This window comes from Pseudorca crassidens, chromosome 6 (genome assembly GCF_039906515.1).
Source record: "Pseudorca crassidens isolate mPseCra1 chromosome 6, mPseCra1.hap1, whole genome shotgun sequence".
NCBI lineage: Eukaryota > Metazoa > Chordata > Mammalia > Artiodactyla > Delphinidae > Pseudorca > Pseudorca crassidens.
Window position 1 is genome coordinate 77,559,964 of NC_090301.1, and position 15,344 is coordinate 77,575,307.

The window sequence follows — 15,344 nt, forward strand, 5'->3', positions numbered from 1 at the left end:
TTGAAAGTAGAATGAAAAATAAATAACCCATATTCGATCTCCCTAATTATCATTTTTGGTATATTTTATTCCAAATTTTATTGTGTGTACATCTCTGTTTAAAAATTTTAATCGTAGTGTACACACAATTTTGATTGTGACTTTTTTCTCTTAACATGGAGTCAGAAGCATTTTTCATGTTGCCACAAAGTCTTTGTAGTCATAGTTTTGATATTTGCTTAATGTGGAATTTCTTTTTCTTTTCTTTTAATTGGAATATAGTTGATTTACAATATTATGTTAGTTTCAGGTGTACAGCAAAGTGATTCAGTTATACATATATATGTATGTATCTATATTCTTTTTTTGGATTCTTTCTCATAGTTTATTACAAGATACTGAATATAGTTCCCCGTGCTATACAGTAAATCCTTATTGTTTATCTATTTTGTGTATGGTGGAGTGCATCTCTTAATCCCATACTGCCAGTTTATCCTTCCCCCCACAGTTTTTAATTCTTATGAGAAAATACTTTGATTCATTTTTCTCTTAAGTTTTCAAATTTCAGGTTCTCCATTTAGATTAGAAGTCTAGTTTTTGGACATGTTATTAGCTTTTGATTTTATATGCAGACCATTTTAATAGCAGGCCATTTCTCTCTGTGGCCCACTGTGCTTCCCCCCATAATTACTTAGTTCTTAAAAGAATTCAAACATATTTGCTATTAGCCTAAAGCAGAATTAATTGTGAGGGTATATCTGTTGAGGGGAGAAGGGGAAAAAGCCTAGTTCTCATTCTGTTAGTTTGAGTTGTAGATGCTTGTCACTGCTTTGTTTTCAAATTCTGCACTTTTATTTTTGTCAACTATTATTTGACCTGTATTTCAGGTTCTAGTCACATTTCTAGTCAAGTTCTTGTTTAGTGATGTTTTAACAGTTTATTGAATATTTTGTGGAACAAAAAGGCTTTTTTGGTTTTTTCATCCATTAGTACCATGCTACTTCATTTTAATGATAAGTTAGCCTGGTTTTGCTTCATGAGTTGACTTTCAAAAGTAATAAACGTCAGTGTTCAAGTGTTTTCTACCTTAAGTAGGCTTTATATATTCCTGTTGACCAATATGCTTATTTCTTTTTTGTTGTTCCTATTTCTCAGATTGTTCATTTAATTTAAAACTGTTGAATAACTGGTTACCTTGTTCCAGGACCTATGATTGTTTTGTATAATTTTATCTCCCTTCATGTTTTCCTTACATTCGTTCATATTAAGATTAAAGTTATGATGTGAGATTATACTAATATATGTGAACATTGTGTCAGAATCCTTTGGAAATTTATGTTAATCTTCATGATTTTTATTCATACTAAGTAGTGAAGATTGATTCATAGATTTGGATAACAGTTATTGGTAGATGAGTTTAAGCCCCCAAACTAATATATTCTTTCCCCAGATATGCATGTGTGTATGTGCTTTATTAAGTTTTTCTTTATAAGAGACAGCATAGATGACTTGAGTTAGAAAAATCTGTTTTTTATGTATTTGTTTAAAGTCACTGAACTATAAGCACCTTTGAGCTAGAAGTTTTAAAAAGACCAGATGGCTATAAATATTATTTAATCAGATATTAAAAATCAAAGGTGAGAAACACTGAAAAATTTTTTTTGCCTTGCTCCAAAGAAGAGAAAAACATGGGTGTTGAGTTAAAATTAAAAGGAAATCAATATTCTTAAATTTTAAGTTACAAATAACATACCATAGTCTAAACTTTTAAATGTATTAAAATAATTATGACAATACATATAAATAATGACATAAGTATTAAAATAGGTCATTAAAAAAATACTTCATTCATTCAACAAGCACTTACTAAGCATACTATTCATGTAGTGTAGTATTCACTGGGTTTTAATCCTAAGTTGTACATATTAGTTTTAATAACCAGATAGATTCTTAAAATCCTATTAGGTGCTTTGGTCTTATATAGTAATCTTTTTTTACTTTTGTTCTAGATGCCTGGAATGATGTCTTCAGTAATGCCTGGAATGATGATGTCTCACATGTCTCAGGCTTCCATGCAGCCTGCCTTACCGGTAATCTTGTGAAAGTAACTGTTTTCTGTGATGTTTTGATTTCTTTTGTCTATGAGATAACATACGTATTTTGTAGGCAATCATGTTAGCTTTTTAAGTGCCTCCTAAGTACTACACGGTGGGAATTACATGGACTTTTATTTTTAGTTTCTTGAATCCAGGCATTTACATTTTTTCCTATATTTATATTATAATTGTTGTACATCCTTAGTTACTAAGTTAATTCTACATTAAACAAGTCTAGAATTCTAAAAAGCATAATTCCTTAGCCAGAAGCACTTTATTGTTCTTGTAGCGTTCTAATCTGAAAGAGCAGACGTTTGCTTTACCATATACTAATTAAAAATTGATAGGATGTGATTTAATACTAGATCCTAAATTTAGAAATCAGAAGATTTCATTTGAAATCCACATTTCATGAGACTTCAGCTGTGGCACATTACTTAGAAAAATCTTTGAATACTCTTATCACCCTTATTGGGTGGTATAGCAATATAGAAATCATTATGATATTCAAGTTAGCATGACTTATTTATTAGTTATAATGAACAGATGTGGCATACTCCACTGGGGTAGGCTTTCAGTGTCGTATCCAAAACCCCTAGGGCCAGATACATTTCAATTTTTTTTTATATTATAAAGTAATACATTGCATATAGTATATAATAATTATGTAAAAATTTCCCACGGGATCTTGGGCCGTGCACTTTAATTTCTAACACAATATTTCTAAAGCAGAACTTAAAGATACTCATTCTGATGTGGGATAAATAAGACTGTAAACAGTTCATATCATTCAGGATAAGTTTTGCCACTGATGAGTTTTGGTGCCAAACTTAAAAAAAAAAAAAAACTTGTTTTTCAGAGCTTTTTGGATCTTAGAATTGTGGGTAAAGGGTTGTGGATCTTTATATAACCGATAATTATATAAATAAAACACTTAAGATTAAAGTGCTTCAGTAGTCCCAGATTACTGCAATTTTTTTTTTTTACAATTTATAGCAAGCTCAGGGAACTGAGATCACTAAAACTTAACCAAGAATCTTTGAGTCAGTGGCTAGAGAATTGATACATAGAGGGGACTGATTATGCTTTAAGAGAATCGTATATAAAATACAGTTTAAGCAAGGTGAATGTTACTAATTTCATTTTTATTCTTACAGCCAGGAGTAAATAATATGGATGTAGCAGCAGGTATGTATACCATTTATGGTGATATATATTAGACTTAATTTGGACAGTAGCAACCGTGTTACAGTGAGGAATAAAACAGTGTCTCTTGGGCACTATAATCAGCTCCTGATTCTTTTTTTTTTTAAGCAATGGAAAATGGAAATCCATAAGAAATTATCACAATTTTAGATATTGGAATTCTGAGACCAGATTTGATCTTCAGATATACTTTGGCCCACGGGATGTTTTTAAATTTTATAATTAGTTGCTGACATTTAAAGTCTGCAGGCTTACATAAAGATTGAATTTATCATTCTATACAAAAATTTAATTTATCTTGAGAAGTTGGATGATCTGAACTTTTATTATTTACAGTGGTCTTTCTCAACACAGTAGATACTCAGAGAATATTTGAATGGAAAATTCTGGTTGAGTCCATATTTGCACTCAATATTGCACTCATTTATTGCACTCATTTATTTGCACTCATTTATTGCACTCAATAAAAACTTTAGTGTTTATTCCACTAAACATTGTGGAATGGGTAGCAACTCCATACTTCAGATATCGAGCATGTGCTCTCAGACTTCTGGACTACTTCACTCATTTTTCTGATACCTGCTTGATCCTTATAGTCATTGCAGTTTGTAAGCCCTGTGATAATATATTTTTTTCAGCTAGTTACTAATAAGTGTTTATTATGACTAGTGTGACTTTAACATATAATAATGCTTCAATTATACATGAGTAAGTAATGTTCCATGTAATTTAGTATTCCAGATGGTGAACTTTGTCCCATGATTATGCCAAAACTTTTTTTTTTGAACGTTATGGGTCGAAATATGTTTAAAATGCACTGTGTGCTTTCCTGGAGGTTTATATGGGCCATAACTGATCTTTTTAAGATGTTTCACAGATTTCATTCTTTAAGCTGTAATGATGTTCTGATATATCAATACCTCTGATATATCAATACCTTAGAATAGTATTTTAGCCTATTTAGATATCTAGAGGTGGTTACTATTACCCTAAATAATCCTGGAAAATTACTTTAAAGTTTTTTTTTTAGTTACTTTTAAATGCTTTGACTCTATTATTGATGTTCCATACTAGCTTTTTTTAATTGCTCTCTGTATATATGTACTTAGTTGTTTCCTTTTTACAGTCTCTTGTTTTTTTTACATATAGTTTTAAGCTACTAGTTTCCTAAATTAAAGATTATTCATATGAACTTTGTGACTAATAGGGATTTCTCCTTATGTCTTAAGATGGCTTTGATAGTTTAGGACAGTACCATCTAATAGAACTTTCTGTAAGTGTAGAAATGTTCTGTAATCTGTAGTGTTGTATACAGTAAACACAGCCACATGTAATTATTGAGTACTTGAAATGTGGCTAGTGCAAAGGAGGAACTGAATTTTAAAATTTTATTTAATCTTAATTAATTTAAATGTTAGTTTAAACAGGCATATATGGTGGCTAAAGGATTCTGTATTGTACAGCATGTGTTTGGAACCTAGATAATTAAACTTGTCAGAAATCTAAAGCATAGAATCAGAGTTCTGACACATTACTGTACTTCAGCAGTATAGCAGAGAAACAGGAATTAGTTAAGATAAACACCTATTTAGCAAGAAAAGGAGAAACAAAAGGCAAGGGTGTGAATACTGCTCAAACAGCTCCCAAGTGAGTTTGCACATTGAAAGTTCAAAGTGCCAACTTAATTCTGAAAGTGCTTTGCACTATCGATGTTTTTCTTGTGGGAAAGAGAGCAAGTACATAGGTGATATGGGACAGTCTTAGGATATTTAGTCTGATGGGATGAGGAGGAAAAAATAGTATGAATAAATATTTTAACACTGTTAACCTAAGGAGAGCATAATTTATCACATTGTAATATTGTTCCAAAAAATTTTTTTTTAGGTACAACATCCGGTGCAGTAAGTACCTTTGGAATATATTTATTTCATTATACTTCTTTAGCCTACTACGTTGATGCTTATTTCTGTTTTGAAGATTATCTACTAAGTTGAACCCTTTTCCTTTATCTTCTGTGCCAAAGGTTGAAAATTTGTTTGAATAATTTATTTTAAAATCTGATTTTTGTGAGACTTAATCAGAGATATGGGAATCACCAAGGTTTTTTTGTTGTTTTTTTTTTAATTCCTTAAAACTCAGTGAAGAGTTTATGTGTGTAATCTCATTTCATCAAAACAGTAGTCCTGAGAGGTAGCTGTTATTCTCATATGGTTGAGAAAATGCAGAAATCTGAATGAATTTTAAGTATGTTAGTATTTTAAATTTGGGGTGAAAGACTTTTAATTGTGACCTGTATTTAAATATTTTAAACTTTTATCTTTTGCTTTAAAATTGAATAGTTATAAAATATCCATTTGGTATTCTTCCATTATAAGTGTCTTTTTTTGTTTTTGACTAATAATAGCTTCATGTTTTTCCTGCTTACTTAAATAATATGGGCTCACTGGGAGGAAAATGAAGCAGACTTAAGTTAAAAAGAAGAAAGTAAATTACCCTAAGTTTTTCTACCATGAGGGAACCACCATGATTAATATTTTGGTTGTGTCAGTTGTCCGTCAAACTATTTTTTTTCCTCACTTAATTGAAACATCTTTTTGTCATATGTTAAATTCTCACATATTCTGACATCCATTTCTGGGTTTTCTTTTCCACTCTATTTCTAATTCAATATTACACCATTTTCTGATTAGAGTAGATTTAATATTTAATAAGACAAGTCTTTCATGGTTTCTCTTTTCATTATGTCCTTTGCTGTTTTCAGATATTAGCATATGAATTTCCCTGTCCCCCACCAAAAGCAGTCTTTAAATACACACACAGAGACATGCTCAAAAGGCAAAAATTGTGTTTTTATCTGGGATTAATTTAATTCTTTCCATTTTAAGAGAACTGACATATTCATACTTTCCAATTAAACTTTCCCATCCAAAAATATTGTGTATTTATTTGAAAACTTGCTATTGTTTTATTCTTTTTTGATTTCAGGTACACAAATTTCAGTTACTTGTGCTTTTCAGGCTATGGTCATTATTGTTGATCCATGGCGGTTCCCTCATATTTTTTCCCTCTATTCTTCCCTTTATTCTTTTTCCCTTTACTCCAGTCCACCCTCCCCAGTAGGTGCTTACTTGGATATATGTCCTAAGACACGTATATTGGGAAAAGCTTATGAAATTTTTTTGTGTAGCTTTTTTGTGTGTTTTTTCTTTTTTCTTGATCTTCATCCTTATTTTATAATTGACATACAGTATTATATTAGTATCAGGTGTATAATGCAATGGTTCAGTATTTGTATACATTACAAAATGCTTACCAAAAATAAGTAGTTAACCCATCACCACACATAGTAACAAAATTGTGTGTGTGTGTGTGTGTGTGAGGAGGACTTTACTCTTCAAAGATATAATACAGTATTACTAACTATAGTCACCGTGGTGTACATTTTATCCCTCATGACCTACTTATTTTATAGCTTGAAAGTTTGTAGATTTTGACCCTCTTCACCCATTTCTCCCACACCCCCAAACCATCCTCCCCTATGGCAATCATCAGTCTGTTCTCTGTTTCTATGAACTTGGTTTTTTTGTTTCATTTTTCAGAATCTACATGTGAGATCATACAATACTTGTCTTTCTCTCTCTGGGTTATTTCACTTAGTATAATGCCTTCAAGGTCCATCCATGCTGTTGTAAATGGCAAGATTTCATTCATTCTTTTTTTTATGGCTGAATAGTTTTCCTTGTGTGTATGTGCATTTTATATATATCTTTATCCATTCATCCATGTATACTTAGGTTATTTCCATATCTTAGCTATTAAAAATGATGCTTCAGGGCTTCCCTGGTGGTGCAGTGATTGAGTGTCTGCCTGCCAATGCAGGGGACACGGGTTCGTGCCCTGGTCTGGGAAGATCCCACGTGCCGCGGAGCGGCTAGGCCCGTGAGCCATGGCCATTGAGCCTGCGCGTCCAGAGCCTGTGCTCCGCAACGGGAGAGCCCACAACAGTGAGAGGCCCACATACCGCAAAAAAAAAAAAAAAAAAAAGATGTTTCAATGAACTTTTTATAGGAACTTCCATACTGTTCCATAGTGGCTATACAATTTACATTCCCACCAACAGTGTAGGAGGGTTCCAGTTTCTACACATCCTTGCCAACATTTGTTATTTCTTGGTTTTTTGATAATGGCCATCCTGACGAGTGTGAGGTGAAATCTCATTATGGTTTTGATTTACGTTTCTCTGATGCTTAGTGATGTTGAGTATCTTTTTATATACCTGTTGGGCATTTGTATGTCTTTTTTGCCCATTCTTTAATTGGATTATTTGTGGTATTTTGCTGTTGATTTGTAGGAGTTTCTTATATATTGTGGATATTAACCCCTTATTATGGTTTGCAAATATTTTCTTCCATTCCAGAGGTTATATTTTCACTCCGTTTACTGTGTGGAAGCTTTTCAGTTTGATGTAGTCCCACTTGCTTTCTATTCCTAAACATGAGGAACTAGTTCAGAATTACTTTAACTTCCTTTTAGACTCCCTTACAATGAGTGGTGGTTTAAGGATAGCAAAACATGGTTCTAACCAGAACTCTAATGAACATTCTATGTAATTCAGGCTATGAATATGTACCTGGCAAGAGAAATTCCTGTGTATTTAATCTGTGGTCAAGCAGATCCAAGAGAGTCACTTCCCTAGGTTTCCTCTGCTGTCCTCGCAATTCTTTTTGCCTTCTGGAGTCAAAAATTCAGGTATTAGTTGCCTTGACATTTGTTAGAAGAAATTGACTGTTTGGATCTTTCTAGTCAGTCATTCTGACAGGCTTTCTAAACAGAAATAGCTTTTTCTGCATAGCACCTGGTGCCAGTGCTGTGCAGGTTGAGGTGCTCACTACAGGCCTATCGCAGTTATTGGTTCAGTTCCAGACCACTGCAGTAAAGTGAATGTCAGTCACGAATTTTTTGGTTTCCCAGTGCATATTAAAGTTATGTTTACACTACACTGTAGGCTATTAAGTGTGCAATAGCAATATGTCTAAAAAAGCAATGTATATACCTTAATTTAAAAATACTTTATTGTGAGAAAATGCTAACCAATCATCTAAGCCTTTAGCAAGTCATAATCTAAAGATTACTGATCACAGATCACTGTAACAAATATGATAATGAAACGTTTGAAATATTGTAACAGTAACCAAAATGTAGCACAGAGACACAAAGTGAGCAAATGCTGTTGGAAAAGTGGTGCTAATAGACTTGCTCCACAGAGTGTTTCCACAAACATTCAATTTTTTAAAAAGGCAATAATCTGCGAAACACAATAAAGCTAAGTGCAATAATACCATGTAAATGTGTAAAGTTGCCAGATTACAGCAAGTTCAAGTTTTTCTTTTTGGAGATTTCTGGAATTTTTAAAATATTTTCAATCTATGGTTGGTTGAATTCACTGATGTGGAGGGCCAACTGCTGTAGTTCAGTCTTCTTTTAAGTCTGTTTTATGATAGAGTTTTAAATATTCTCCATTAAATACTGTGCATTCTTCATTCTGTTAGATTACAGATACTGTATAAGATTTGGAGCCATTTTGAATTTGTTGTGCTTTATGTTATCATTTTTCTATGTGCTTATCCAGCAGGCTTGCTGAACTCTTCTTGCTTAGTGAGTTTTCTGTGTAATACCACTACCCTCAAATGACCGTTTTGGCACCTTCTCTTCTGGTCCTCATATTTGTGTCTACTATTATTGTTTCAGGCAGAACCTCTAGTGCTATGGTGAGTGGTAGCAGTGATAAACTGGCATCTTGTCTTCTTTCCTCTCCTAAAGGGAATAAGTTTAAAATTTCTCCATTAAATATGATGTTTACTATAGTTTTTTGGTATGCAGTCTATGTTAAGTTGAAGTTTTCTTCTATTCCTGATTTGCTGATAGTGTTCAATATGTACTTATTTTTTAAATTCTTCAGTGTTTTTTTCCATGTCAACTAAGATCATATGATATTTCTTTTCTACTCTGTTAATGTGAAAGTACATGGATAAGTTTTCTGACATTGCCATCTTTACATCACGAACATGAACCCTAGTTATTCATTATGTGTATTTAGTGGTATGTATATGTGCATACATGTGTGTTTAATTTCTTCTGAATTTAGTTTGCTAGTATCTTTTTTAGGTTGCTTGTTTCTGGAGAATAATCTCTCTTTTCTGGTCCTTAGAACAACTTAATAAGTAACTTATTTCTTAATGCTTGATAGAACACAACTAAAAACTGACTGGACCTAACACTTTTTTTTAAATTAAAGTATAGTTTCTGTATAATAATATATGTTACAGGTGTGCAATATAGTGATTTACAATTTTTAAAATTTATACTCCATTTAGTTATTGTAAAATATTGGCTGTATTCCCCATGTTGTACAATATATCTTTGTAGTTTATTTTATACAAAACACTTTGTACCACTTAATCCCCTACACCTGTATTGACCCTCACCCCTTCCCTCTCCCCACTGGTAACCACCAGTTTGTTCTCTGTATCTGTGAGTCTGCTTCTTCTTTGTTATATTCACTAGTTGTATTTTTTAGAGTCCACGTGTAAGTGATATCATACATTTGTCTTTCTCTGTGTGACATATTTCACTTAGCATAATGCCCTTAAAGTCCATCCATGTTGCTGCAAATGGCAAAATTTCATTCTTTTTTATGGCTGAGTAGTATTCCATTGTGTGTGTGTGTATCACACCTTCGTTATCCATTCGTTTGTTGATAGACATTTAGGTTCCTTCCTTATCTTGGCAATTGTTAATAATGCTGCTGTGAACGTAGGGGTGCATGTATTTTTTCAAACTAGTGTTTTTATTTTCTTTGGATATACACCCAGGAGTGGAATTGCTGTGTCATATGGTAGTTCTGTTTTTAGTTTTTTTGAGAAACCTCCATACTGGTTTCCACAGTGGCTGTACCAGTTTACATTCCCACCAACATTTACGAGGGTTCCCTTTTCTCCACGTTCTTGCCAACATTTGTTATTTGCATTCTTTTTGATGATAGCCATCTGACGTGTGAGATGATATCTCATTATGATTTTGATTTGCATTTCCCTGATGATTGATTACTGATGTTGAACATCTATTTTCATGTGCCTGTTGGCCATCTGCATTTCCTCTTTGGAAAAATGTCTATTCGAGTCTTCTGCCCAATTTTTATTGGGTTGTTTTCTGTTGTTGTTTTGTTTTTTTGTTCATTTTTTTGTTTTTTGATGTTGAGTTGTATGAGCTGTTTATATTTTGGATATTAACCCCTCATTGGTCATATCATTTGCAAATATTTTCTTCTATTCAGTAGATTGTCTTTTCAATTTGTGAATGGTTTCCTTTGCTGTGCAAAAGCTTTTAAAGTTTAGTTTGGCTCTAATAGTTTTTGAGGATAATGGTTTTGCATTACCATTTCAATTTCCTTAGTGGTTATTGGGCTATTCCAGTTTTCAATTGCTTCTAATAATTTCATGTTTTTTCCAGATTTTTATCTATGTTATTGAGGTTTAATAATTGTTTAGCATAGAGTTAGAAATCATGATTGCTATCATTGTCCGTTTTTTGGGTTTTTTTGAAGAGGGGAGAGGGTAACTATTCAATTTCTGTTGTCATCTTTACTTCCTTCTTGATTACTTACTCTCTCGGTCTTTTTCTAGCATCTTGAGTCCTTTTAATTTTAATTTGAGTCCTTAGCTCACTGGTTTTCAGACATCCTTAACTGTGCTGCTTAAGTTTTTTTTTTTTGTTTTTTTTTAATAAACTTATTTATGTATGTATGTATGTATGGCTCTGTTGGGTCTTTGTTACTGCGTGCAGGCTTTCTCTAGTTGCAGCGAGTGGGGGGCTCCTCTTCGTTGCGGTGCGTGGGCTTCTCATTGCAGTGGCTTATCTTGCTGAGGAGCATAGGCTCTAGGCGCACGGGCTTCAGTAGTTGTGGCACGCAGGCTTAGTAGTTGTGGCACACGGGCTTAGTTGTTCCGTGGCATGTGAGATCTTCTCGGACTAGGGATCAAACCTGTGTCCCCTGCTTTGCTAGGTGGATTCTTAACCACTGCTCCACCAGGGAAGTCCTGGCAGGCAGATTCTTAACCATGGCGCCTCCAGGGAAGTCCCTTAAGTTTTGACATAAAGAATTTTTGTTGTTATTCAGCTCTCAATATCTTGTTTTCTTTTTTCCTCATTTGATTTCTTTTTTTATTAGGTATTAAGTGGTTGGTTTTTTTGGTTTCCAGATGTCAGATTTTTTTTTTTCCAAATTGACTTTTTTTTTTTTCCTAGAGAAATTTTAGATTGAGTGCAAAGTAGAGAGTTCCCAAATACCCCCTATCCCTCATACATACAGCCTTCCCTTCTATCAACATCTCTCCCCAGAGTGGTATGTTTACTACAGTTGATGACCATACATTGACACATCATTATCACCCAAAGTCCAGTTTGCATTAGGTTTCACTCTTGGTGTTATGCATTCTATGAGTTTGACAAATGTTTGGTGACGTGTATCTCTCATGATAGTGTCATACAGAATAGTTTCGCTGCACTAAAAGTCCTCTGTGCTCTGTCTCTTCATCCCTCTCCCCATCTCCCCCCACAACCCCTGCAGCCACTGGTCTTTTTACTGTCTCCACAGTTTTACCTTTTCCTGATGTCTTATAGTTAGAATCTGAAAGGGTATGTGACCCTTTCAGATTGGCTTCATTCACTTAATTTTCCTCCATTTCTTTTCTTTGATAGCTCATTTCTTTTTAGCACTGAATAACAAAATAATTATAATAGAGGTGAATAATATTTTGTTGTCTGGACATGCCACATTTTGCTTATCCATTCAGTTACTAAAAGACATTTTGGTTGCTTCTAGGTTTTAGCAATTATGACTAAAGCTGCTAAAAACATACAGGTTTTTGTGTGGACTTAAGTTTTCAACACGCTTGGGTAAACATAAAGGAGCACGATTGCTTGATCATATAGTAATAGTATATATACTTTTGTAAGAAACTACCAAACTGTCTTCCAAAGTGGCTGTACCATTTTGACTTCCCACCAGCAATGAATGATAGTTCCTGTCGCTTCACATCCTCACTAACATTTGGTATTGTTGGTGTTCTAGATTTTTTTGGTGTTTTAATAGGTGTGTGGTGCATCTCATTTTAATTTGCAGCTCTGTAATAGTGTATGATGTTGAGCATCTTTTCATATGCTTACTTGTATCTATGTCTTTTTTTGTTGAGGTGCCCAGATTTTTTACTCTTTTTACAGATTTAATTTTATTTATTTTTGGCAGCGTTGGGTATTCGTTGCTGCGCGCAGGCTTTCTCTAGTTGTGTTGAGCGGGGGCTACTCTTCATTGCATTGTGCGGACCTCTCCTTGCAGTGGCTTCTCCTGTTGCGGAGCACCACCTCAAGGCCGCAGGCTTCAGTAGTTGTGGCGCGCAGAGTCTAGAGTGCAGGCTCAGCAGTTGTGGTGCATGGGCCTAGTTGCTCTCTGGCATGTGGGATCCTCCCAGACCAGGGATTGAAGCTGAGTCCCCTGCACTGGCAGGCGGACCCTTATCCACTGCACCACCAGGGAAGTCCCTACTCATTTTTCTTAATAAGTTTAAAGAGTTTTTATATATTTTGGTTAACAGTACTTTAACAGATGTGCCTTTTGCAAATAATTTCTGTTTGTGGCTTTTTGCATTCTTTTAACTGCATTTGGCACAGCAGAGGTTTTTAATTTTACTTAAGTCCATCCTATCAATTGTTTCTTTCATTGATCATGCCTTTGAGAGACTTATTTTTTATAAGGTATACCTTTTTGCATTATGATCAGAAAGCACAGTCTATAAGATGTTGATTCTTTGCAGTTTATTAAAGCTTCCTTTATGTTCTATGTCAACACCAATTTTAGGAGTTTTTTGTGCTAATAATTTAAAGTTATTTTGTTTTTCTGTATCTTGACATATCTTTCATCTAAGGAGAGGGGTATATTAAAATCTTTAACTTGAAGGGATGTCATCTTTTTCTCCCATATTTTTCTGTTTTTGCTCTGTATTTCAAGGCTCATTTGCAAATAAATGCATATATGTTGAGGATAAGTTCTTTATCTGTTAACTCTTTATCAATATACAAGTCCCTCTTTCTATTTCGGTGGGACAGACAGTTATTATAGTTATTTTTATTTCTTTTTACCTTATAAAAACTTGTTATATTGTAAATAGAATATTTTTCCCATTTTTATTACAAGCTAGTTATTGTCATTCAAAAATTTTTGTATGTTTATCTTATAGCCAGCTAGATTACCAGAGGCACTGGATAATTAGTTTGTTTTTTTTATTTGAGTCTTTAGCAGTAAAGGCAAGAGAATTTATCTCTTTCCCAATCTTAATACCAGTCATTAATTTTATTGCCATAGTGTATTTGTGAAATTATAGTGATTGCAGACTTATGTTTTGGTCATGATTTTAATGGAAGTGGCTTTAGGATAATTTTTATTGGCCTTTGATAAGCTATCATTTAAATGTTTTTCTCTTTATTATTGTATTATTTGAGGATTTTTTTGTTTTTATTTTTTGAAGACTTATGAATTGTCATGATATTCGGGATATAATTTGATCATACCAAGTCTATTAGTGTGATCATGTGGTGTTTTCTTTTTTCAATTTGTTAATAGAAATACTTTCTTTTATAGATATCCCAATATTGAACTACCCTTGCACTTCTACAATAAATTCTACTTTGTCAGAGTGTATATACTGAGGATTCTCTTGGCTTTTATTTAAATTCTTTCATTTATATTTATAAGTAACATTGCCTGCTTTTCTTTTTTTGATACCTTTTCTGTTGAGTTTTGTAACTGATAAAGAGCTTTTCATCTCTTTCTATGATCTGAAATAATATTGTAATCCTCTGTTCTTTAAAGGTTGCATAAGGTTCTACTATAAAATCATCTGGTTAGGTATCTTTCAATTGCGTCTATGGTAATTGGAATATTCAAGTGTGACGTGTTTCTTCTGGGTGAATTTTGGTGAAGTAGTTTGGGAGGAAATCATTTCCTCGAAATTTTGAAATTGGTTGTGAATCTGTTCTATGTCTGTGGTTATTTTCCTTATTTAGAGTAGTGAGGGGATTTTCCTATCTGTCTTAGTCTTTGGATTTAGTCATTTTTTTTCTCTTTCAGTTTTGTTCAGCTGAGCTTATACATTGTATAAATGTTTACATTTTGAGTTTGAATGTACTGAATTAATTCACAACCCAATGGTTGACTAGCTTTTTTGAATCTGAAAAGTATATTAGCTCTCTTGATAATTGCTCTCTTGATAATTATATATGTGCATTTGTTTTCCTTATACCCCAGGTTTTTGTTTTGGGGGTTTGTTTTGTTCTTGCCTTTCAGATATTTTCAGTATCTATTGTGCTGCTACATCATTTGTTACAGTGTTTTGCTTTTTTTATTTAGTGCTGCATCTTAGACATTTTTCATTATATTAAAAATAGACCTGGGCTTCCCTGGTGGCACAGTGGTTGAGAGTCCACCTGCTGATGCAGGGGACAGGGGTTCGTGCCCCGGTCCGGGAAGATCCCACATGCCGCTCTGCGGCTGGGCCCGTGAGCCATGGCCGTTGAGCCTGCGCGTCCAGAGCCTGTGCTCCGCAACGGGAGAGGCCACAACAGTGAGAGGCCCGCGTACCGCAAAAAAAAAAAAAAAAAAAAAGACCTGTATAAGAGAGTTTGTAGTATGAATGGACTGTAATTGAACTGTCATTGGGGGGTTATTGATTTATCTCTATCTTGTCACCACTATTAGTAATCTGGAAGAGACTATCCTTGTACAGTCTTTGCAGCTATACAAATGGGATTTTGTAGAGTGAAACTTCAGGATCAAGAGATTATGTTTGCATTTTTGATTTGATAAGAACTACTAAATTGACCTTCAGAGAAATAATACTAATTCTGTTCCCAACAGTAGCCTGAGAGTACCCTTTTCTTCACACCCTTTTAACATTGCGTACAGCTGCTCTTTGTCATTCATCTGATGAGCAGAACGTTTCATTTTAATGT

At 33.7% G+C, this 15,344-nt stretch overlaps 1 protein-coding gene across 9 annotated transcripts in view; it reads left to right on the plus strand.

The window, feature by feature from the left end:
* Positions 1-15,344, plus strand: part of PRPF40A (pre-mRNA processing factor 40 homolog A) — a 56,998-nt gene that overhangs the window by 12,211 nt on the left and 29,443 nt on the right. For all 9 annotated transcript variants that reach the window (XM_067741917.1, XM_067741915.1, XM_067741912.1 and 6 more), the window contains exons 3-5: positions 1,989-2,069; positions 3,233-3,263; positions 5,166-5,182. In XM_067741917.1, coding sequence (XP_067598018.1) covers positions 1,989-2,069; positions 3,233-3,263; positions 5,166-5,182 — 129 coding nt within the window. The remainder of the gene's footprint in view (positions 1-1,988; positions 2,070-3,232; positions 3,264-5,165; positions 5,183-15,344) is intronic.